A 25,581-nucleotide genomic window follows, 5' to 3' on the forward strand; every position below is an offset into this window, starting at 1 on the left:
CATCCTGTCATCCTTATGGTAAGGAAAAAGACTAGTGACAGCTCAGTGTGTTCTCTATAGTTCTGACATAGCATAGTCTCTTCTATAAAGGTGCATGAAGAGATGCAGAAAAGGCTTGCTGTTGCCTTACTGTAAAGATTCCCATGAAGGGGAGTCTTCTCTATCTTATGGAAGAGAAAACAACTGTTTTTAACCTAACTGCATACAGGCACCTTTGTTAGCACTTGGATATCAAGGTGATGTTTTCAGCTAGATGAATATCTGCTTATTTCTGTCCCCTCTTGTTTCTTTCTTTTACTCATGAAAAACTCAAAATAATTGAGAGTAATAGAGCACTCTTTTCTTCATTCAGGAAACCGCATTTAAGATGTTAAATAAACAGTAAAAAGCAACCAACATTCTACAGAAATCAGCCTATTTCATCATGACAGAAGAGGGCAACCTAACACCATCTCACTGTTCCCATGGTCCCTATACCATCCACAGTCTCCTTCGAAAAACCCAGCATTGCATCCCATCAACAGCAACAAAGAGAGTAAAGAAATTATATCCAAAAATATTTCTAAAGCCAAGGGTGCCACTCACCTGTATTTTCTTCAACGTTTCTAGTCATTTGATCACAGCTGCTGAAAATCCTCCCACTAGCTTCGCTGTTGTTTAATCAGAATATTGGACTTCAATTTAAGATAACCTTTATCTGTAAGAGGAGCTGATGAATTTAAAGAAGACAGCCAGGCTGGGTGCAGCTGCTGCTGGTTTGCCTAGAACTGATACAACAGCATTGCAGACACCTGCTGTCTTCAGGCACACCGAGCTCTAGGAAGCTGTGAGAATAATCAAATGAGCTCAAAAGGCCCCCCAAAAAAGACAATGATGAACAAATAACAGCTGACATAAAAAGCAAAGAGAGGCACTGATGTATAGCTGATACCATTATTTGTAAAATAATTTATTGTAAAATTTGTAAATGTAAAATTAAAATAATTGTTTGTAAAATAATTATTTGTAAAATAACCCTAATGTAAAATGTCCTTAATTCTGTAAGTTAGTCATTGTAGTAAGGCTTTCTATAGCACTTAGAGCTTTAAGAAGTTATTTTCTCAATTTAATCACCAACTGTCAGAGGCAGAAGTATGAAATACCCTGAAAGCATCATCATAAATGCAGATTAAAGGGTAAAAAATGAGAAATACATGGAAGGAAATGCTTGGAAAGAAGAAAACAAATGAGGTTAGAAAGAAATCAAAATGAAATTATTAGGAATAATGGAGCCTTTGGTAATTAGTCTGTCAAAGGGGGCTGCACAATCACTTGCATCTGAATGCAAAATGCTAAATGTATTTACTACGGTAGTAGCAAACCAAGCATCTAGAAACTCATCATAGAATCGTTTGAATTGGAAGGGACCCTTAAAGATCATCTAGTCCAACTGCCCTGCAATGAACAGGGACACCTACAGCTAGATTAGGTTGCTCAGAGCCCCATCCAGCCTGACCTTGAATGTTTTCAGGGATGGGACATCCACCACCTTTCTGGGCAACGTGTTCCAGTGCCTCGCCACCCTGACTGTGAAAAGCTTCTTCCTTACAGCAAATCTAAATCTCCTCTCTTTCAGTTTGAAACCATTTCCCCTTGTCCTATCACAACGGCCCCTGCTACGGAGTCTGTTCCCTTCTTTCTTATAGCCCCCCTTTAGATATTGAAGGACAGCTATCAGGTCTCCCCAGTGCCTTCTCCAGCTGAACAGTCCCACATTCACTCATGGCACATTGGAAAACTAAGTATCAAAGATGCCTGCACATGTTTGGTACGGTTTTCTACAGCACGCTCATGCCTATTGCATTAAAGGAGAGTCTCAGAGAAATCTTATCTTTACTCTGGCTAACATACTATAACTATGCAGATAATAAGAGCAAGACACTGGCATCTCTCAACAGCTGAAAATATGCACCTTTTTGTGCCTTAATACTCTTCTAATCTGTTCCTACAACCCTTTCTACAAGCAAAGCTTGTACCAGTTTCACTATACTGGTAGAAGAGGAAGCTCTTCTGTGCAAGGTCATGTTGACCAGGACAAACTGAAGCACTCAACAAGAATAAAAGGAATCAAAACACAACAAGCTACAATGAAGTAAAAAGGGAGGAAAAATTGTTAACCCTAGCAATCTTGCTCTGTATATGCCTAAGTACTGGAAGCACACAGAAAAGTACAAACTAAAAAAGGTACATTCCTCCCTCTGCGTGTGCAATGAAGCAGGAGGACATCAATTAGACCCTCTGGAAATTAAGAATATCCAGCAGTGCCGATCGTGCTTTCTCTGCTGTGATTGCTCTGATCTTTGCCATTCCCCTTCATTTCTCTGTATACTTCCTATATTTGCTCTTTTTCCTTAGCCACTCTCAACTCTGCATCGATTTTCGTTCATTCCCTCTTCACAGGGACCGATCCATATCCGCCTGCAATTGCACTTGTTACCATCCCAATGCCCAATCCGTATTCCTACTATTTTCCCATAATCTAAATGCTACATGCTCTGTACTAAAATCTAAAAGGCCACATGATCTGTTCTACCGGGTGTGCATTAACACTCACCTGGATGGTGCCTAATTATTTCTAGGTCCTTAGTCACTACTATGATAAACTTATCAGCACAATAAGAAGTGATCAGTGTAATTGCAAAAGCACAATTAATCACTTTAACTGTAAAAACACTATTCTGAATTAAATTGGTGCAAAAAGACTGCAAACAATCCCAAAGAAATATTTCAATGTTATCTCAGTCCTGGAGCATAGTAAATAACTCAGAAGGGGCTCAGAAATGAAGCTCAGTAGCAGATAATCCCGGTGGACCATCAGCTACACCCTTTTCTGTCATCAGCATGACACATAATACTGATGTGGCTGAAATTCACTTTTCATCACCTTTATTTACCTAGTTCAAATGAGCACATTTATGGCTAGGTTGACTTTGGAAGTCTAAAGCAGAGACAGACTCTCTGGCTTCATAGAAAATCAGGCTGCTCACCTGCTCTGCATCGTGCTACATGGTCTCACTGAGCAGCAGTCTTCTCCAAATTAACATTCATCAAGAACTTACCCATACACAGTTTCCAGTCACTAATATATTTATTAACTAATCTTAAAGCACAGAAGTTCTGTATGAAATCATATTTTATCCAAGTAAGATTTATTTTATATCAAATACTAGATAATAGGTTCTATGTATAGACAAAGAATTGATTACAGAGCAGTACCTAAGCATGGCTGTGACCAGCAGATTGGAAGATAAAATCATGGGCAGCTTCCAGAATTAATATACTATAAGAATAGGAAATGCAGAATGCACAGAATAGATACAAAATTATATATATTTAATATTGACACACTTCATTTTCATGGAGAGCTAAAATAGACACAACTCCTGTCAAAGAGCTGAGCAAGGAAATGGGTAGACCAATGGCTTCAACACGATGTCAACACCAGCAGAGCCCCACAGATACTTGAATGCAGCTCGATACAGCAGAGATGTCACAGGCTTGGAGCCTCCATTTCTATTCAGAATCAACCAAAGTGGTTCACTTAAAATGTTCTGCTGGCATAGAATACACAGCCCTTCATTCAGCATGACTTTACAGTGTGCACATAAGTAACTCGTATATAAGTATGTGCCAGAAAAAGATCTGCTGGAATACTTACAGCTTTCACACCTCACCTGTGCTTTTAAAGTTCCTGCATAAAGAGCTTGGAAGAAGGTAAGTTAGTTGCCATTAGCAGAAAAAAAAATGATCTTTCTGCACTTCTAATATAAATATTTCATGTGCTAAAAAAATAAAAATGATAAAATGCCATTTATCAAAGATTGTAATTGTATTAGTCCTTCAGAAGTAGATCTGTTCAATTGCATCCATTTTATTGCAGTTGTGTGTTCTGATTACAGTTTGTAAGAGTTAACACAGTGGCAGCTTTTGTTCAGCCAGTTCAGACAAGCAATGATTCTGGTAAATTAAATTGTAAAAAAACAGGCCATGTTTTCTTGTGTAATCAAGACATCTCCATGCACCACTTAAGAGCAGAGGTACTGAGTTCAGTAGCAGATTTGACATTGGCATAACCAGGGTGAGAATTTTGCCTCTAAGTCAGACAAGAAATACAAAAACATATTTGCCTTTAACCTTACAGCAATCAGATCTTGTAGACTGGGCATCACTGAGAATGCAGGGGGAAAAGGATTGTATTTATTTATTCATTCGTTATAAAGTTTTCAAGAGCATACCCACCTCTCTGACCACTTTAAGGATGTCTGCAAGCTATCAAAGACTGGAGTCACATGGGTTCTTCTGGAAATCATGTCCTGCTTGATGACTGTCTTCAAGCCAATCAAAAGAGACATTCACTGTGCTCAGAGAGAGGTAATCTGGCTTCATATGAGATGCTAAAGCTGTAACAGATCTAGGCAGGCTCTACAGGTAGATGGAATATTTAATACAGGAATAAAAGCCTGACTCACATGCTTGCAGTGCAGGCCTGAAGTTCCTGACCTCAGCTGCCTGTTTCCACCTACAAAAATTGTGTTCCAAGGTAATTACAGGCTGCTCCAAAAGTAATGCCTCCCATTTTTTCCACGGAAACCACAACACCTACAAAGAATGCCATAGTACTGTTTGAAAAAGCAAATTCACAGCTACAAAATGCTATTTTTCAACATAGTCACCACCACTAACTTTGCATTTTTGCCAGCAATGAACAAGAGTCTGCATGGCACACTCATGAAAATCTGCATGGCTGTCCGAAATGTGGCATGTCTTTCACATCCCTGTTGCCTATGCTGAAATGCACCATCCACCTCACTGTGCTCAACTCTACTGTTTGGTCTCCATAAACGTTCGCCAAGCATTGATTAATGTCAGTGGGTGTCAGTTTTTCTGCATGGAAGAATTCAGTGGCACACCTTTGCTTCAAACACACTTGCATGCCAGACACCAATTTGTCGGACTACCCCTCTACCATCATCTGTCACATGGCAACAGAATGTGAAAGAATATTGGCAGGAAGGGTCAACCTCTACTGCCATACTAACAACATCCGCCTCTGATGTCATGGGCCAACACAATAAAACAGGAGGCATTAGTCTCAGAGTAGCCCTTGTATGTTCTCAGTGGAAAACAGGGTACTTAAGAATAGGATAGGATAGAATGGAATAGAATTGGAATCAAATGGAATAGAGTAGAATACAATAGCACAGAACAGATCATTATGTCCAACTGCAAAAAACAAAACGAAAGTCATTTACTAAACACCCCACCCCTCAGGAATTTTAACAATGCAATCCAAACTTTCATTTAACACTACTTAGCAATACCTCAAAACAAGAGGAATGGAAATACAGAAAAAAAAAATTGTGGAAAGTATCCCCAGTCAAAAATCTCAAACTAAACTATGCACAGAAAGTCCATAAACAGAAACGTGATTTAAAGTAACTTAGTGGCTTTGAGATGACAGCTCTTATCTGTACAACGGATGGAGCAAGAAGTTTTTAGTAGACACTGAAAAAGTCAGCCTTTTACAATAACAGTAAATCTCTGTCGTAAAGAGAATGAAAGACTTTCTTTCTTAATTTCCTCAAATCTTGTCAATTTGCCTATCCAGACACAGAATACTGCATGGGTAGAATGCAGAGGGACAGATAAGAGAATTATAATGTTGCTTTTCCCAGGTAAATAAACTTGTTTTCAGTTTAGATTCCGTCTTTTTAATGAATATTTTAATGTATGTGCAATGAAGTTTCTGCATGCTGGACTTTAGGAACAAACTTTCAAGACTGGATATAGGATGATAAACAACTATCTCCTTCTTACACTGGTCCCAAATTCCAGGGGTGCTGAATATCCCCTAACATATTTCTCTGGAAGAAACTGAATTTGCTTCTAACTCCTCAGGCTCCTCCAGAAATCCTCAGGAAATGAGGTCAGACATGAGAACACTGCAGATGAGGTGTGGAGCTGATCATGTCCCCCATGGGCTCTGCAATTCACCAGCACAGGCATCTTCGCACTGTGCTTCTGGAACTGGAGACGGAGGATGCAGTTGGAGCAGCCCCTGAGCAGGGAGCAGCTGGCCCCAGTCACGCAGGGAATATTGCCTGTGCTCCAAGGTAAGGCTCAGACACAGTGGAATAATATTTCAGAAGCTTCAGATGGATAGTTTCTATTTTCAAAAGGCAGTAGGGAATGCAAGAATTTGCCTCTGGCACTTGGTACAAACCTGGGAAAGATAAAGTACAAGGATCCTAAACTAAGAGGAAAACCAAGATGATTCTTCTACAAGTATAACTCCAGTAAATAGACGTATAATACATTACCATGCAGTAATTACTCCTGGGCAGCTACATCTAAAAATAGGCAGTACCACCAGGGCTTTCTACTGATCAACCCAAAATCCACCCAGGTTAAAATCCATTCAAGTCAAAATCCAATCCAAAACTCATCTACTTAACATAGATTGGAAAAGTTGTGTTTTAGATACAAAATTCAACTTGTATCTACTTCCTATCTACATTGTTTAACACACCATTTAGTACATATTCTCATGTCAGTGAAGGAGGAGAGCAAATATGACAGCTGAATGGATGCACACTGGGATCTTATTAATCTTACCAAGTATTATTTATCTTAGCTACCCAAGCTTATAAAAAAGAGATATCCATCTCAAGTATTTGGTATTTTGTAACCTTTACCTAGTACTGATACTCTCACTAATCCCTCTGACTTTTATATACATATAACCAGTGAAAACCTGCAGCAATGGAAATTAAGATAAAGTGAGAGCTAACATGCAGAACCTAACTTGCAACTGAGGCACAAATTAAATTACTTTCAAAACAAAAATCCAAATTTCTGTTCAAAATTCATTCTGCCATTTACTCTGAAATACCAATTACAAATGACAGAAGATGCTGAGCTTGCTCTGTATGTATTATTGACCACTAACAACTCTACTCCAAACTAAGTAGCACAAGGACCATGCTTGCTCCCAGTTCTGCAGCATGCACTCAAGCAGTATACAGACAAGTGTTTTTCAAAATGTGTCTATGTCTCTATTCATGTGACTTGAAGACCAGGGAATAAAGTCACATATTTTAAGCATTTCAAGAACAAAACCTGAATGTCCTACTGAGAGGATATTTCTCATAAAAGATGCCCTGATCCTTTCCTTGTCTTATAAAAAAAGTTTTATTTTTCAATAGAAAAGTATGCTTAAAAACAAAATTATTTGCTAAAAGCAATATAAAACTCTTCATTTTTAACTTCATAAAAGTTTAACAAAACATAAACATTGTTTGCCACTTACATTCCTATATACAGGCTTTGCATTAGATATTTACATATGTAACAAACTAAGGAATGAATGGCACACGACTACAAGGGATTCAAATTCCATGTCACACTGTACAATCACGGGAACACGAGGAACAGCTTAAAATCTTCAGTCACTAAATTGTTTTGTCCTGTTTACAGCTATTGTCCTCTTTTCTCTGCAATAATGCACCAGTTTCCATGGTCATAGCAGGAAGAAAGTATCAGAAGCTCAGGCACATTCTCTTCTATCAGAGAGCACAGCTCCCCTTCCCGAAAAACATGATAATAACGCATGAAGGCTTTTGTATCCGGTGTGTCATCACTCTGGTCCCCAACAGACACTGCTGAATCCAAAGCAGAGTCGGTGGAGTCAGTTGTTGAAGTTCTTTTGAAAAACTTGCTGGCATTAGACTTAACAGCGTCATCCTTATCATAGCTGCAGCTGTAGTCCTTGTCTTCCACTGGGCCATTTATAAATGCAGCTTCTTCACTCTTGCTCTGACTTGCACTTTGGTGTCCTCCATTTAAACTCAAATCCTTCAATGCATGTATGGCTTGTGACCACGGTAGTTTTTTGACAGGTGAGCTTTCTACAAACACATCATCATCATCTAAACTTTGCTCTTTCAGCAGTGCCCTGTGGTGACCTAAATCCAAACTGCAATGTCGTGAGTGCTGAATGGGCACGGTACTGTTTGTCCATTCTCCTTCATTCTTCAGAGGCTTCAATTTTTCAGTTTGCTTTCTGAGGGCTGATTCATCAAGGGATCTGGAGGAAAACCATGAGCGGAAAGATCTTCCGAGAGCACTGTAAAATCTAGTTTCTTCTTCAGAAATTTTCATGCAGCAGGCTCTGGATAAGCAATGGTCTGTACTGTGGGGATGTTTTGAATCAGTTTCTGGTTGCAGATTGGTTTGGTAGCTGTAATCAGAGCTCAGTGCCTCTGCAGGATATATATCTTGGCTCTTTACTGCATGCACAAACTCTCCCTTATCTCCAGATTGATTTGATTCTGAAAAATGCCGTGAGCACAAGGCCTTGTTCCAGGGAACAAATACATCTTGTTTCTCAAAGCGACGATTCTTTTGTTCCATAGCCCAAACATAAACCATCATCTGGCCTCCAGGCATCAATACTCTTGCCATTTCCTTTATTGCTTTGATTCTTCTTTGTTTAGTTGAGAAATGATGGATCACTATGAAAAAGGAAAGACATTATGCATTGAATATGAGTAAGGGCAGATCATTTTCTTCTTCAACTTGTTTGAGGTGTTTAATCATTTTAGTTGCCATACCACAGTCACCACCCACCACAAGTAGCAATGCTGCAGAATTTGTTGGTACTGCAGCACAAGTTTACCCTGGAATGCTCTCATGTGTTCATATTCATGGATAAAAACAGGCAAATCCCAAAGGAGGACATTCATATGGTCACAAAGTAGGGTTTTGAGATAAGTCAGGCACATAAGCCAGAGTTGCTGTTTCTCTGCATCACCCATAAAAGAAAAAAGTATGAGTAGCTTTCACTTAAATGCCTGTCCTTTGGTAAAGTAATATTAAGTTTGACTTTAGGGTTTGGAATACACTTGAGACTTATCTTAACAGAAAACACAAATTCTTTTTTATCATGTAACAAATATAGCAAAAAGTAATATTGGTGAAAAGATGCTCACAAAAAAGATTTTCAAGTCAGCGTGCTTTCAAAAGATCTAGTGAGAGAAATTAAACAGAAATATCTTCCAGTGCATTAATTCTGTAGAAAGGTGTTTCCTTTACAGAATGCTTTCTTTGGAGGAAAAAAAGATGAGAAGAAAGTATCTCAGCCTCCATTTTCATTCCTGAGAATAGTGATTTTTTTCTTTTTTTTTTACATTCTGTTATGATATTAAAAAAAAAAAGAAGTCATCATCAAAGTCAAATCTATTGATCCCTATGGTTGAATTTTCTTTCCAGGATAATTTCCCGATTTCACTGTAACACGAAATGAAGCTGTGTTTCAAGATTTCCACATTGTTTATAGATTCCTACTCACCTGAAGGAACTATTTCAACAGCCAGAGAATAGCTAAGTTAGCTGTTTGCTCTCTAAACTCTCAAAAACTTTAACTTGGACTGAGATCAGTCATGTTGGTGAAGTTGTTCTTCACATCATCAGATTGTGAGATGCTAATCAAATCAGTGACATATGGACTGATTCCACAACTCATTTCAGATGGACTTGTAAGACGCTGCTTCACACAAACATTCAATCTACCCATATATCAAAATATATTAACTATATATGTTCTCAGTTGAAGTCATCTTCATACCTTCAGAAAAATTAGATTATGTGTGCTGCTTGGCAGTAGCCAATTCTTGTAGAAAGATTATTTCAACACTGCAGTTATGAAAAGTGTGTCCAGATAGCCCCGATTTCATTCTAAACAGTGATTATTTTACCAAGGGAAAAAAAGAACTTTTTTTACCATAGGCCAAGGAGAACTTTCTTGGCAGTTGATATTAACTAGGCCCTCAGAAGCATCTGACAGAAAACTCTGAGGAGAGTTTTCCATATGGTCAATTTTTTTTCCAGCTCCTCCCAACTGGAAAAAAATCAACACTATTAAATAAGATGGGGAGAAAGAAACTGATATTTTCTCTCATAATGGAGATAGGTTATATGTCACCACTGAACCTCCTGTAAAACAGAATCAAACTGACAGCATAAGCATGTGAGCTTATTCATCGGAATAAAGGGCTAATCAGCAAGCTCTATCAAAGCAATTCATTCAACAGATTAAATATTCCTTGTGGTTAGAATTACATAATCATTCTGGTGCTTCTACAGAAATAGAAATCCTGTTAAGAGGAGAATACCAGCAAAACCAAGAAGAGTATTTGATTCTGCACACAAATACTTGCCATTATCTGGAATGGGATAAAAACCACTTTATTTAGAATTAGATGGACACAGACATATCATGTCTCTGTTCAGGAGGGATTAAAATCCATTACTGTTGAAAGCACAAAAATACCACATGAACCCTTAATCTTATCAGACCCTTAATTGGTATAAATACTAAATAGGTAGGCTATGCTTCAAAGTCAGCTGATCTGATAGCATTGAAAATTATGCCACAAGACCTGATATTTGGATAGAGCTGACAACTATATTAAATAGTTAATACAAAAGCAAGTAAGTATGCATACCAGTCACATACTGGTCAACATTTCTTCCCTTTAAAATTTTGTGCTTATAATATATATTTTAAAATACTTTTCAGTAATAGACCAAGTACTTTGTTAATTACTACCAATAATAATTTTCCCATTTTATATTTTTGCTCATGCAGCGAAAAAGCCTGAAAGAAGTTCAAGCTAGAATTGAGATAAAAACCTAGATTGTAACTGGGTACTCTGACTATTCCTCTTCATCTACCCTTTTACAGGTTTTACTTTCCAAATTATGAGCAATATTTTCAAAAACAGAAGTCAGAAGAGATAAGATTTTAAGATTCTTCACTCAGACAACAGGCATTTGGACAGTTCTAAATTTTGATTTCATGTCTATTCTAAGATAAATTTGTATTCCTAATACATAATAGCTAATATGAGTTTTAAATTCTTGCTTTCTAACAAGTTTTTTCCATTTCAATGTATTTGCCAGTCAAAACAGATCTTAAGGAAGAAACAAAAGTGTATCTTGACCATGTAATGTGTTTAAACTATAAATGGCCATGCTTATCTATTTCCTTCCAGTAGCTGAAGGGAGCCTACAGGAAAGCGGGGGAAGGACTTTCTATAAGGGCATGTAGCAACAGGACGAGGAGAAATGGTTTCAAATTGGAAGAGGGTAGATTTGGACTAGATATTAGGAAGAAATTCTTTACTGTGAGGTTGATGAGACACTGGAACAGGTTGCCCAGCAAGGTTGTGGATGCCCCCTCCCTGGAAGCATTCAAGGCCAGGCTGGATGGGACTCTGAACAACGTGGTCTAGAGGGAGGTGTCCCTGCCTATTGCAGGGGGGTTGGAACTAGGTGATCTTAAAGGTCCCTTCCAATCCAAACCATTCTATGATTCATTCTGTGATTCTATATTAATATTTATTTGTTTAAAATGCAATTGGAAGGAAATCTTTTCTTCACAGAGTGATCAAGACCACATATAAACCAATGATCCACATACTTCCCTGGTTAGCACACATCTGTGCAATGGACCTAATTTTTTTTTTTAACTTTTACTACACTAATTTCAGTAATATGTGCTGTGATTCTTAGAGAATTTTTTGAAAACATTTAACTGAAGTGAAGACACTCAGAAAGAAAATGATCAAAACCAATATGTATTTGCAGTGAGACAGAATGAGTGTATGCTGTCTTACCTCCAATGGAAATGACTGCATTGAAGCACTGGTCCCTAAAGGGAAGGTTGAGGTTGTCACAAACCAGAACTTCTTCACCTCTCTTCCTTGCAATTTCTACCAAAGGTCCACAGTAATCACAGCCGAGATTGTACACCTGACTGTTGACGCTGAGATACTTCCCAGTTCCACAACCTAAAGAAAAGAATACTCTTTACTAGATCAGAAGCTGTATGTGGGTGGGTTGTCTTTTCCAGTTCTAAGGTTTCCTGAAAATGTGTGTTTGCTCCTACTAGCCCAGCTCCTGCAAGATTCATTTGGACTGTTTGAAATTATTTGTTCACACAATTAGCAATGTAACAGTATAACTATCACCAATAAAAATACCCATTACTTAGCCTTGTGCAATACTAGGCTATGTGCAGCTCTCTGGGGAAGTAAGCTACGTGCAGGTAGGAGGAGGAATGAGTGTTCCTCTGCAGCCACTACTGCATATCTTACAGCAATGTCTTTTTAGTGACCTACAATAAATCTCTGCCACATACTTCCCCAGTCTCTGCTAAATCCTACCCAGTACCTCTCCAGTGCATCTCACTCAGAGGGAGCCAGGGAGAAGGAGGAACTCACTGGCCCAGACCCAGCCAGAGAGGTCTCTGACGGTGTGGCAGAGGAAAGGATTTCTCTGCAAGAAATCCTAAACCATATCTGTAACTGGCACAAGGCAGGAAGGAACTTTTCAACTTGGCATATAGACTTGAAAATAACTGATTCATAACAATTCTTGCCACTCTGAGGGCATGTTCTCTTTCTGCCTTTGTTCTGTTGCACTGTAACACATGTAAATGTAATGAACAGTCCCAGACTATCTTCTACATACAAGTATGTCTACTAAAGGACTGTGCTATACTAAGTTGAAATTTTTCAGAGTGTTCTCCTCTACCATATGCATAACAGGCATTTTTCAAAATTAGATTAGAAAACATTCACTGCAGTTACGGGTCAGTAGTGAAAAATAATTTCGGGAAGTTGACAGCCACGCAACAGGGTAGCAGCTTGGCAAAGAGAACTATCTTCGTACTGGTAATTCAATTTAAAGGCCTAGAGTTATCTTTAGAAACGTCACTGCTTCTTGCAGCACTGCTGCTGTCACTGATGTTAATGTGCACCATTATCTGGAGAGACAGCACAGAAACTGCTGGAGAACAGCACAACACTTCCATGCTGGAAAAAGGGCAAAATCAAGCCTTTTTGTAGAAGGAACACATTAAGTCAAATGTGTATTCATTTAGAAGATTCAGTTGCTACATACATGTTTTTTGGTGGAGTGCTTTTTAATCAGTGTTTTCTGAAGTGCATTGTCTGCTCTGGAATGAAGTCACAGAGTGATAACACTCCCTGTGCTCCAAAAATCTACATTTGCAGGAGATTCATTTTTAAATGAGTCATCAGGAGGGTGGATTCCTTCATGAAGCTGTTAACAGCAGCCATACTATTGCCATTTATTCTGATGAATGAACAATAATAAGGCAATTACACAAAATGATATTTCATTCTGCTACTGTTATCATGCTTCACAGCTAACAAAAATATTTTTAAAAAAGGTGGTATTTTACAGAAAAAAGAAATTATCAATTGAACATCTTATTTTGGAAATGTTGGTGCTACTGTGTAGCTCTCCTCTCAAAATGCATGCTAAAAATAAACACTGCTTTCAGATTCCTGTAGGTCTTATTAAATCCCATAAGAGAAGGTACCTTGTGTGCCTCGGTGGGAATACTTTTATTGGCAACTGTAAGCATTTGCCTTCTGTTCAGATGCTTCACCTGCATTTAAATTATTTCAGCTGAAACTGTAATGGGGTGATCTTAAGCTTTCAGCAACAGCCATGACACCTGCTGATAAAGCCTCAAAGAACGTCAGCAAAGGTTTCAATGACTTTTATTGAAGTGGCAAAAAAATTTGGCTTAGAAATACCATGTTAAGTCAACTGTCAAATGAATGTATGCCATAGGATATCTCTTGAGATTATTAGTGAAAATAACGCAGTCGTATAAAAGATACACAGCCAAAATAATGAGTCTAGTATTTTTTTGAGGACTACTTGACATCAGCAGAACTGTATGTTATCTTTTGATTATGGTAGCCAAAATGTTCAAAAAGGATTTTCTCTGAAAGGATAAGGCAGGTGTATAACTTATGTCATACAATTATTGCGCTGTGCTGTGTTAAATGTGTTTTACCAGTCTAAGCAGTAAGGAAAATCCAGCGATGCAAAGGAGCATCTAGTTTGCAATGGTGCGGTGCATTGGATTGAATTCATAACACAACACAAAGCAAACATTAGGACCTGGTAAACCTTACAGTACCTGTAGGTGCAGCAGAAAATCAAGAGATAAACTGAACATGTAGGGAAGACAAGGCCATAGCAGAAAATTGAGATTTTGGTATCCATATTTAGGAGCATAGGGAGATCCTCACAACTTCTATTTGTTTTTTTTTGTTGTTGTTGCTGTTTTTTTTTTTTTAATAGCGGACATGTCAAAATATTTCTCTGAAGTTAAAGCCATGATAGGAGGTGTTTTAGAACAAATTAAAGGTAACAAATTGCAGACCAGCAGTATTTAATCCAAGAGACCAAAAGAAACTGAAACATGAAATAATTAAGCTACTAATACAATTTACTTTTTTTAAAGTGCAGGGGAGTGACTGACCATTAAGTTTGTGAAGAAACTGGTAGATTAAAGCTTAGCTCCATCAAAATAAGGTAAAAAATTATATTTACTCGCTGCCTGATACACTGTCAAAGAAATAAAATAAATGGCATGTGACATCTAATATGGCTTTAAAACAATTTTAAAGCAATCTCTAAAAAACTTTAGAAGTTTCTTCTCTGGAGAATATATGTAATTAATATATAAACGAATAAAGTTTATGGGCAATATTTCATGCTACCTCAGGGAATGGCTTACCTATGTCAGCAACGAGACTGCCAGGCTTTTGCTCCAACAGAAAGTTTCTCACACGAGGCCATGCTTTGCTCTGCAGATCATTAAAGTAAGCAGCTGTATTTTCATACACATTATGCACATGTTGCTTTTCTAGCTGGGTAGCCTCATGTTCCATCCTGAAAATATAACGAAGAAAGATTGTATACAACAAAACATGAACTGTTGTAGACTATATTTACATGCGTAATTCCTGACCTTGTAAGCTCATTTTCATAAAGTCATTACAACCATCTAATAGCTGTCATATTTATAAAATGTTTTTTAATCAAAGTATCTGGTTTTGTTTCATAAATGTCAAGAAAAATTTTGAATTTATCATATTCCTTGAGAAGCATTATATAACAACATGTACTGTTCAACATTGTGCACATTCCTAAGTAATTTGGCCAGTACAGTAAGAGCTTATCTGTTGACAAACAGAGCATGTATTCAGCAGGAGCACAGAACCAGGAAGTTCAGAATAGACTTTCCAGCGAGTAGATAGGCAAGCTGTTATTATGATTTTTTTTTTAAATATGGCCTGGACCCTGAAACCAAAGTCCCCAAATCATGTTTAAAGCAGTTGTGGTGTTTATCTACCCCCTCGAAGTGATGACATGGCTGAGATTTTCAGCAAAAAAAAAAATCAGAATTTCTCTACCCTTGCTTAACTGTCTTCATTTCATTCAAAACACCTCTCCTACAAACACTATCTTCTTAATTTAGAAAATGGGAATTAATTCCGGTGACAACAAAGAAAATATTTGTGTGCTTTACGTTAAGTGTATGTGAGCAGTTACAAGAATAGTATAAAAGATTTTATCCACCTCATTGGTTTTACATACTCTGCTATGTCGGGCCAAATTGTCCCAGTGGTCTATTCGGACTGTAGCACCTATATACTAACTCTCTATATACTGCCTAATATAATAGCTCTCTTCAAAACATTTATGCTCAGTGTCTTTACAACACCTACTTTCGTTTTTCTGGCCTGATCCACAGTTTTCTTTTATGATGCATTAGTTCAGCTTTTACTAGCTGAATATATGTATGCATGTGTGTGTTTATATATATACGTATATATAAAAATATGTCCAAAAAAATCAGTAACAGAATAGCAAATTCCCAGTAGCCAACATTTCAGTGTTATTCTCAGGAGTGGAAAACTATAACAGAGTGAACAAGAAAAGCAGATGCTGTTGGAAATATAGATTTGAAATGACATCACATGTGCCAGAAGTAACTCAGAGTTTTCCTCAGAGTTCTATTTCAAGTTATGTTGTAAAATAGGATGGGTTAGTTGCAGTAATTTCAAACAAGTATTTGTTAGAGTCTGAAGCCCATTCTTTTTTTCTTATTTGACTCTTAAATAAAACAGATTGGGTGTTTCAGGTTTGCAGTTATCTTTCTTCTCTACCTTGAAATGTCCTCTATTTTGTTGTTCAGTTACCCAGAAATCCTCTATTTATAAGTAGAAATTCCAAAGACTAACAATTATTTATCTTCTTTTGTCATTCCGTATGCTTCTTGCTCTAGTTTATATTTGATGCTTGGTTACTATGTGCTTCAGTGCTTACAAGTGTTTTCATCTTTCTACTTGAAGCTGCTTGTTCAATCTTCATAGTTCTTAAAAAAAAAAAAGCAATGGAGAATGTTTTCAACAATTCATAGTGATTTCCAAATGCTAAAGAAATTTCAGTTTATGACAACTACAGAATTAGCTGTGTGAACCGAAGCTTAATTTGAATATGTTAAATACAAAAGCCAACTTGGACTTGACATAGAAGATGGTAAGGAGTTCCCCATTGATACAATATTCTACTGCATTTTTTTGTGAAACATCTATATTAAATCCCAATATAGGCTGAAATTCAGCTTTGTTTTCTACAGAATCACAAGCCCATTACATTTTTGCCTTGACTTTCTCATTCACTGAGACTGCTACTGAGTCTTCTATACTGGACACGTGAGAGAGTACCACAGCACTGTATTAGAGGTTATTATTTTTAGATACATTTCATAAATGCTATCAAGATAATAATTTGGCTATAATCTCAGAATAGTAGTCTACCAAAACACAAATAATTTCATTTAGCATTTTATTGCAATTTCCATTCCTGTTGATTACATATATTTTGCAGACGATTAAGTCACATGATGATGACTTTCCAGTCAAAGCCCAAAACTCTGTCAGGCTTTACTTTGCAGCACAGCAGGGAAATGTCCCAGCAATAATCCTCTTCATTTCACTGTTTACAGAAGGCAAGAAACCTGTGGAGACAGACCTAGCCTACAGATGTACCAGTATTACACAAGCCTGATGTCACTGAAGACATAAAATTTAGAACTACCTAACTTTGCAAGCCAAAGACAGTACCTCAATTTTTCTTCATAAACAAAACCAATCATTACAACCCTTTTGCCTTAAAAATATCAGACAACGTCTCTGCTGCACATAGACTGTAGAAAATGTTCAGTTCATCCAAATCCTATCTTTTACTTCCAGGATAATGGGAATGTCTGTTTTGCAAAGGAGGTAATGAAAATGTAAGATTTCCAGAAATCCCACTGCTTCAGCATCTGCTCTACTCAGATTATCTGGAAGCTATCCGATTAGCCAAAGAAGAGCAGAGGAATGTGATTATGGGCACTCTTTCCTCACCCTGAATTCTTCATTTTCTAGAGTGGTAGCTTATACAGCTGCCAAAGGGCTCATGTAGAGACCAGGTGCAAGAGCAGGAAGGGTACCATGGACAGGCAGCCAGTTGCTCAGTGACTGCAGGAAGTCCCTAAAATAGGGAAGCAGCTCAAGAAACACAGGACTCCTACAAACTGTTTGGATAACAAATGAAGAGTAGGATTCTCTCCTCTGCCAGTGCCTCCTGGTTCATCTATGTTCGCTCACAAGATTACAACAGGCCCTTGTTGTATATGATCTATGAAGTGAAAATAATAGCTGAAAGATGCAGTGTAGCTCTTGTTGATCTTGCAGGGAAATGGATCACAAGCCCATCACATGGAACTGTGGCATATGAACAAAAATGACCAAAAGTAAACAGGTTCTTTGACTCTTCCCTACATAGCTGGTTTGTTTCTTTATTAAAACAAATAAAAGCAAAATAAAATTAAAAAAAACTAAACCTACAGCTTCCTAGGGTGCAGAAGTAATTGTACTAACAAACCATATATTTTTATAGCTACACCTTACTAAAAGTTTTCTAAGTCCAAGGGGAACTAATTTCTTCCTTTGCCATTAATATTTTGAAACTGTTTAAACAATTAACTTTTCAAGCTTTAAGGAAAGTCCTGTTGCTTGGACTTGTTCTATCACTGCTGAAGTGATAAATGCATTTAACTATGTCACCTTGAAATGAAAACACACAAAATTAATAATCCCAGCTTACAACATTTTAAAAAGCCAGGATTTTTTTTCCAAGTAATTTTTGTGGGTTTTGGAAGTGATTTGGCTAATTGTATTAAATACTTTTGCCTCAAGAGCTCAAAACAGTTGTTGCCCCACAGACATAAAAGGTGCCCTAACGCTGAAATGCAGGTAGTGTTCAGTCCAAAAACTCTGTCTGCACCAAAAGCTTTCCAAACCTTCCTTTCTTCTGAATCCCATGTAACCCTCCTCATTCACTTCAAGTTCCACTTAAACCAAAGATTTTCATATTATTCTCTATCTACCTTACCACATGTTATTTCACCACCATTATTTTAACTTGATGTATAACACTGTGAAGTCTTCAATTAGCTCACGCTCAGTTCCTCCTGTGACTGCCTCTATGGCTAGGCCAGTCACAATATCCAGAACACGTTACAAACATTGTCAGTGGCCTCTTGTAAGCATCCTGTGATTTTCATGCTAGGCATCAAATCCTGCACCCCTCCTATTTCTCTTCAAATCAATAGCTCTTGATTAATTTGAGCCACAGGCTTTCCTTTCACTTCTCTCTCTTGCAGCTGCCTGTTTTCTCTAACCCTTTGATGAACAGCAGGAGCTTACTCAATTCAGCCTGAGTGTCATATATGAAATATTTCAGTCTCATAATGAGAGCTCCTATTAGTTAAGCTCTTGACACACTGATGGGAATTCTCAATCCCATTTTGGATTAGGAGCCCTCCTACTTCAAAGATCTATGAAATTCAGCACAGTTGTCTCTTCGTGTTGCTACAGCAACACAAATCTTGGTTACGCATGCAACTGCAGCTACGGATGTAATAATTTAAAAAATAACTTTAAATATAGAACAGTATAACCACAAGGGCAGGTTTATTTCCAACACTACTCTGCTCTCCAGCAGTAACACGAGCAGCTATAGCTAATACTAACAATTGGGTAAAGAGTGAGAAAGTCCTATTTACTTCCATTTCCCCATCTACTGGACAGGAAGAGCTGTACACAATGGTGAGAAATACTTCCAGTTAACTGCCAGCTTGCTTACAACTTACCAGTCTTTTCATTCAAATACAAGTAACTATGGAAAAGCTGCATGTACAGCCAACGGTAAGAACCAATTGCAAAATATCAGAACACTCCTTCTCAAAACTGGACCCATTTTCTTTGTCAGTGCTTTGCCCACGTTTAAGACTGGCTTTATAAATCACAGTAATGATGTCCATTCTGATTTACAGTGCTTTATTTCATTAATAAAGGTAACAAATAGGAGTATGATTTTAGATATGAATCATTACGTAAAACAGCCTTAAGAGTAAATAAAGGATAATGAAACAGAATAAAAGGAATCCTGCTGTGAATTGTTAAGCTAGATGCAATCCAAGTTAAGAAAAAGGATACAGCAGAAAACAGTTTTCTTAAGGCTAACAACTCTGGTAATTAAATTCACCCATGCATGAACAGCAACAATCCCATGAAAATGCACAGTGTGAAATCAGAGCGAGAGGAAGGCCATGCAGTGTGTCTAAAACCTTGCTGAGCTGAGCTCCTGATTCAGTAGCATTGTTCCAGTAAAATTTGGCAAACTGAAGAGAAAATGATCTGAGACAACCTTAGAATCACTGTTATTCAAAATGGTCAGTGTGAAACTAGAATTTTAAAATAACTTCATTAATTGAAATAAAATCACTATAATTATACTTTTTCTTACTGATAAATAGAATCTTGCTCTAATGAAAGACTGAAAGCAGAGAGACTGTTCTTTCAAGGTCCTGACCTAAAGAAAAAGTTTATGATTCAAACTCCCGTTAGTCTAAATGGCAAACATTCACCATCAAATTTGTTTTCTGTTAGTTTTATTCTCCAGTCAACACCTAGTACTATTCACTCCACATCCTATTCTTTGATCAGTTAATCATTTAATATTCCCCCTGCACTTTTGCATTTAGGGTCATAATGTACACAGCTGAAAGGCCGCATCATAAGCAGATGCATTTCATCAGGTACAAACTCTATTCTGTAGATAGATAACATTCAGCAAAGAAAACAATGCACAAACACAAAACCTTTGCTAGTTAAAACCACTGAAAGAAGGAGCATAATCATGTAGAAGTCCCATTAAATGTCAGTCCATCTTTCCTACTACAGGAAAATACACATCCCACCCCTAGGCAAAGAAGGTGCCTTCCTACAAGGCTCCCAAAAAGTCAAAAATCCCTGATGCTAGACTTGCACTGATGTACATCTTCAGACCTTCCAGGGCACATCAATACACAACCCGCTCCCCAGCTGGAGAGCACAGTCCTTCTTGCCTATGGCAATTCACCTCAGCAGCCATAGACCAAAGCAATGGGAACAGGATGAAGAAAAGTGTTAAATTGGAGGGAAAAGAGGTGACAGAAAGAATTGTAGCTTGGAAAGTGAATCTTCAAATCATTTTCAGTTTACTGTAATTATGCAGAAGAGTGTATGATGTATTGAGCTAGTACTACTTTACTGTGGAGTTTAAGTGCAAATCGCCTTGTTAAGCTTCCTTTGCTTATGATGTATCTCTGCCCTGGATTAGCTACAAAGCAGAAGTACATCAGATATCTCTCCTGTGGTAATAAATACTATGGACCAAAGAATATTTTTACAAATAACCAATACAATAATCTGCATAATCCACACTAGTTAAGTCTGTTGATTACTGTTTACATTAATTAACTGCAAAATACACAGGTTGCAAAATGTAGGTGCCAGTGGGCTTTTCTAGGCAAATCTTCTATTGCTCCTTAGCCTTTTCATACTGATTCAGCAATGTGAAAGGACTAGGAAAGCAGTTAAAAAAAAAAAAAGCTGTTTTCCACAGTAAAGAGCAGACAAAAAAATAGTGGCCTTAAACTACAGCAAGGAAGATAAAAGTGAGACATTTAAAAAGCAATGAGAAGGATAGAAAAGCACTGAAAATTATTCTGGAATGTGTGGGTCACAGAGCCTCCATCAGTAAGCTCTTAAAAATATAAGTTAGCCAAGCATCTGTCAGGAAACACGTTGATATAGTTGATGCAGCTTTGGGGGAGACAGATGCCCCAGCATTAAGCTTTGTGAGTCTGTGTGTCTATGAATGTAAGAATAAAACTTGAATTTTTCAATTTATATGCCAGATTTCAGTTAATTGCTATAGAAAAAAAACCACAATAATTAAAAGCTGAAAGTATGTTTCACGTACGTTTCCTACTCTTTAACATTGAGGTTGATTTTGAAGCTAAATTAGTAAAGATAATAAACTCATTTCCCATTGGAAACAGTTACAGTTACTGTTGGTTTGTTTGTTTCCTAAGAGCTCTGCATCAGTATCTCAAGTCCTTTGCATTACACTACTTACAAGCTTTTAAGGGTAGTTAAATCCTCTTCTTGGTCAGAGTAATATCTCATATACTTTTAAAGTTACCTTGTCTTCTGTCCCTTATTTACCAGCAATTAATCAAGCATTAAATATTTAATACTTTTCACTCTTCATGATGAATCAATCTCGGTGGTCTTTTGAGTATTGTTGTCATTCTCTGTATCCTATCCATATGTTTCCATTCTTCATGCCAAGATATATTTATAGACATTTGATTCCCTAATGTCATCCTATAGTTCTGGAACTATAGCCTTTTAAATTCCTTATGTTTCCACAGGATTTGGGTTGGTATTTAGAGTACTATTTCCAGATGGATTAGTTTTAATTTATGCAGTATAATTTTCCTTTTTCTCCCATTCACAATGCTCATCACAGTTGGTATTCAAATAGTTCTTGGTGCTACATACAAAGCCTCCCAAATTAAAGCAATTTTACAAACCAATTTAAGTAAGACATTCAGTTACTTGGAGATACATCTTCTGCTGAATCTTAATATCTTAGTGACAGAAGGATAAGCAGCACATTGCCAAACTGGATCCCCAACTAAGGCCATCAATGGTTACCTTTGATCCTAAAATTAAATATAAAACATTGCATAATCAATTACAGTAATTACAAAATTGCCATGAGGATTCTTTTGATATTTTTTAAAAACCACTCCTGATTATTGCTAGTTCATTATAGCTGAAAATATGATTTCATAATTTGAAAAATTCATATTCAGTATACAAATGTATTCAGTATTCACTATACTGTCTAAATAAAGTTTCAAAAGAACAGGTCCTGTGGCAGAAAGAGTTTTAGGAATTAAGTTATTCTTGGTTCATGACCATTGGAATGAGAGCAAAGACAGCACCACACTTTTATTTTTCCACAATGCTCAAAAATCTGACATGCCTGCTTTGTGCAACCCCCCCATAAGGTGCCTGGCCACTGCTGCAGACCCAGGCTCTTCCACTAGTAGCTGTAGTGGGCCGGGCAGTGTGAAGGCTTAGCACTCCACCACCAAAATCTCTAGACAAGAGTCTTCATTTTCATAACTTCCCAGAGTTTTTTCTGGAATATTTTTCTATTGTAAAGGCTTTATGTTATACTGATTCCGTTTTACCCAGCTTGGTGTTTCTAAGCCTTCTATTTGAATGCAAAGGCCTTTACACTAAGCATTTTTTCCTATTCGGCATGGAAAGGAAATGCTGTGCTGATCCCTGCGGGAGCTGAAATTCCCTATACACTCTGCTAAAGTTTTCCATTAGGAAAATATTTGAATACCATTGTCTTTCTAGATGCAAATTATTTTTTTTTAATAATTTTTTGGGGGAAACTATTCTATGATGGAGAACAAGAGCTAATATCTACAAAAAAAAAACAGTGTAACACCATTAGAAATAATTTCTTATAAGAACTTCGGTCTACAAATAAATTATTTTTCTGAAATGACTACATGTGTATATTAATATACAAATATTCAAAAATAAATATTTTTCAGTAACAAAGCACAAACCAAAATAGACAGTGTTTGGCCCAAATATATTATATCTAAAGTCTTCCAGGAAAAAAAAACATGCAGGACTCTGTGTCCGTGAATTTTAGTCACTTACATAAGGCCTAGCCATGGCATGAATATTTACTCCATTTTTCAATAGTTAGACTTCTCCCAGTAATTCACTTTTGTCTCCTCTTATGAAGGCACATACATAAGTTTTATGAAGAGCTAGTGTCTCCACTCCTCCTAAGTATTTTCAAACAAAAGGAGTTCATTTTTCATTTTAAAAATGATTAAAATTAACTTGGTAAGTATATAAAAGTCAGAAGTATTTTTTCAATGTCTTAAATCTCTACAAATTAGAGAGCCATGCAGACCTCCAGCCACGGTTTCCTGCTACACGGGATTATTCTATAAGTATTATCAGTTATAAACATGCCCACATAGATCCTGGTACTGCAAAGACACAGATAACTGTTTAACTTTCTGCACCGTAGTCATCTCACTGACCTCAGGTACTTTATTAACTGAAAGTAGGAATGTGCAAATAACTTTTTGCAGGACTGAGCTTCATGCTGTTTGTGCCGTCCCATATTATTCTTCTGGGTCATCCATCCAGAATGGATGGCAGGATACCCGCAAACCAGAATGTTTGCATGGGAATTGTTTATTATCTGCCCCTTGGCTCAGGGCTGATTTCAATCTTTGAACAGACTTTATAACTTCAGGTATGGATTTGTGTTTGTTTTATCTCAGAAAATGCTGAAGAGTGACTTTTCTTCTCACCAGGTTCAGTTTAGCATTGTATGTACGTTTGACAACGTTTTATCCCTTTGAACATCTCCTTGCCAGAGGCAATATTAAAATGCACAGCCACAGCTACCTGCATGTGTCTATTTTTCCCAAAACACACATCTCTGGAAGCTACACAATAGCAGCACCACAGAAACATCTCAGTGTACAGTCCATTACAAAAACACAATGTGAGAGAGAAAACAGTAAATAAAAATGCACTCCTTCAGAGAGGCAGGCACTCTATAAATAGCATACAGACAGACATAAATATACCAATACGCTAGATTGAAAATAAATAACCAAAATGAAACCCGATCTCCCCATTGGCTCTATTACAGAGCATTAAAAAGTCCTGAGAGGACCTTTTTGGTTGCTCATGCAGAGACTACTGCATATTTTCCTTATCTTTTTCTCAAGTTTCATGCTCAAAATCACAAACTCCAGAAGCACACATCACCCAAGCAGTTCCATCAGCAGGGAATGTCATCCTGTGCACCACAACCACACAGCTGTATTGCTGGAAGAATTCTGCTCCTTCTGTCTTTGCCAAAGAGCAGGAGTGGATGACCCGCCTCCGAGCACCCGCTGTTCCTACCGGCACTCAGTGGGAATGAAATCCCTTTACAAACATTCAGTAAACACCAAACACTCAGCAACAGTAAGGTCTCTGTGTGCATTTACAAAGTCGATGCTTAGGAATTTTGAATATTCTGGGTGAGGAAAATATGATAAACTATTAAGACTCAGGATTGCTCAAGATCATTGCTTAGGACTGTTTGCCAATTCAGAGCGCATACTTCCTTTTTAAATAACCAGGCAATCACAGAGAAACTTGTTATTTCTGTAGCAAATTCCCTGCACGTCTCCTAAAAACTACCCTTCCCAAGTGCTGCTGCCAAGCCCATCGCCAGCAGTGCTGCTAGATGCTAGGGCTGCCTGCACCGCGGCCCCGCTCCTTTACACGGGGAGCATGGAGGGCGGAGGGAGAAGTTAAATCTCGAAATCTCGAAATCCTTCCGTCCCGGGGAGGGTCAGCAGCTCAGCGGGCGGATATCACCTCCGTTCGCTGACATCGAGCTGCCAGCAATCAGGTCGCTATTTTGCTATTTTTCATTTTTAATTTTTCGGTTTTTGTATTCCTTTTTTTTTTTTTTTCCCCCATCCTCCTTTCCCTTCCCCCAAAAGCCAACCCTCGGGGCGAAGGGTTGCGGGGGGGATGGCAGCGGGGATTCCCGTGCTCCGAGCATCCCACCCGGCGGCCCGCCCCGCTCCTTACCTGCACCAGCGGGGCGGCGGCGGCTGCATCCCGGCGCGGAGGCGGCGCTTGGCCGTGCCGTGCCGTGCCGGGCCGTGCCAAGGGGGGGCCCTCGGCGGAGGGAGCGGGGAGGGCTTGGCCCTCCGCCGAGGGCCCCCCCCCCATGGAACGGCCCCAGTCCCCCTTCCCCGCCCCCCGGAATGCCAAATGTTAACTCTTTTCCTTACCCCCGTCGCATCCTGCAAGGGAAAAAGGGGAGGATGAATGCTGCTGGAGCTGCTGGTGGGAAGAGGGGGGGGGAAGCTTCCAGGGAGGAGGGGGTATTAACCCTCGTTTAAAGGTTAAGCTCGCACTGACCTTTTTGGGTGCCTGCCAGGTTTTGCAGCACGAGTATCCTCCCAGTGCTTGTGATGGGAGCCAGAAAATGGCAGGTTGTTTCTATACTTTCACACGTTTAGCTATATTCATCAGAATAGTGAACGGGGACCCAATAGTTTTGGTGCTGCATAAACACAGGATATTAGATCGTCCTGACCCAGGAGCTTATAATTTACATATGAGGTTACAGATAAATACATGG

At 38.2% G+C, this 25,581-nt stretch overlaps 1 protein-coding gene across 4 annotated transcripts; it reads right to left on the reverse strand.

Annotated features, from left to right (window-relative positions):
- KIAA1456 (KIAA1456 ortholog) lies at positions 2,992-25,302 on the reverse strand. 4 transcript variants are annotated; one of them, XM_021396760.1, is made up of 4 exons: positions 25,229-25,302; positions 14,666-14,820; positions 11,718-11,891; positions 2,992-8,552 (listed from the first exon to the last, which is right to left on the reverse strand). In XM_021396760.1, the coding sequence occupies exons 1-4, from the start codon at positions 25,237-25,239 to the stop codon at positions 7,516-7,518; spliced, it is 1,377 nt and encodes a 458-aa protein (XP_021252435.1). In that variant the 5' UTR covers positions 25,240-25,302; the 3' UTR covers positions 2,992-7,515. The 4 variants fall into 4 exon arrangements, with proteins under 4 accessions (XP_021252435.1, XP_021252434.1, XP_021252437.1 ...); XM_021396759.1 differs by lacking the exon at positions 25,229-25,302 and adding an exon at positions 25,023-25,081; XM_021396762.1 differs by lacking the exon at positions 25,229-25,302 and adding an exon at positions 16,176-16,298.

This window comes from Numida meleagris, chromosome 4, assembly GCF_002078875.1.
Source record: "Numida meleagris isolate 19003 breed g44 Domestic line chromosome 4, NumMel1.0, whole genome shotgun sequence".
In the NCBI taxonomy this organism is placed as follows: domain Eukaryota; kingdom Metazoa; phylum Chordata; class Aves; order Galliformes; family Numididae; genus Numida; species Numida meleagris.

Bases quoted from the DNA above. Each gene is read 5' to 3' on its own strand.
- KIAA1456 (XM_021396759.1), bottom strand. From the start codon at position 25,051: ATGCAGCCGCCGCCGCCCCGCTGGTGCAG. The intron at 14,821-25,022 runs GTAAGGAGCGGG...TTATATTTTCAG, and splicing joins CCGCCGCCCCGCTGGTGCAG to GATGGAACATGAGGCTACCC. The intron at 8,553-11,717 runs GTAAGACAGCAT...CCTTTTTCATAG, and splicing joins TGCAGTCATTTCCATTGGAG to TGATCCATCATTTCTCAACT.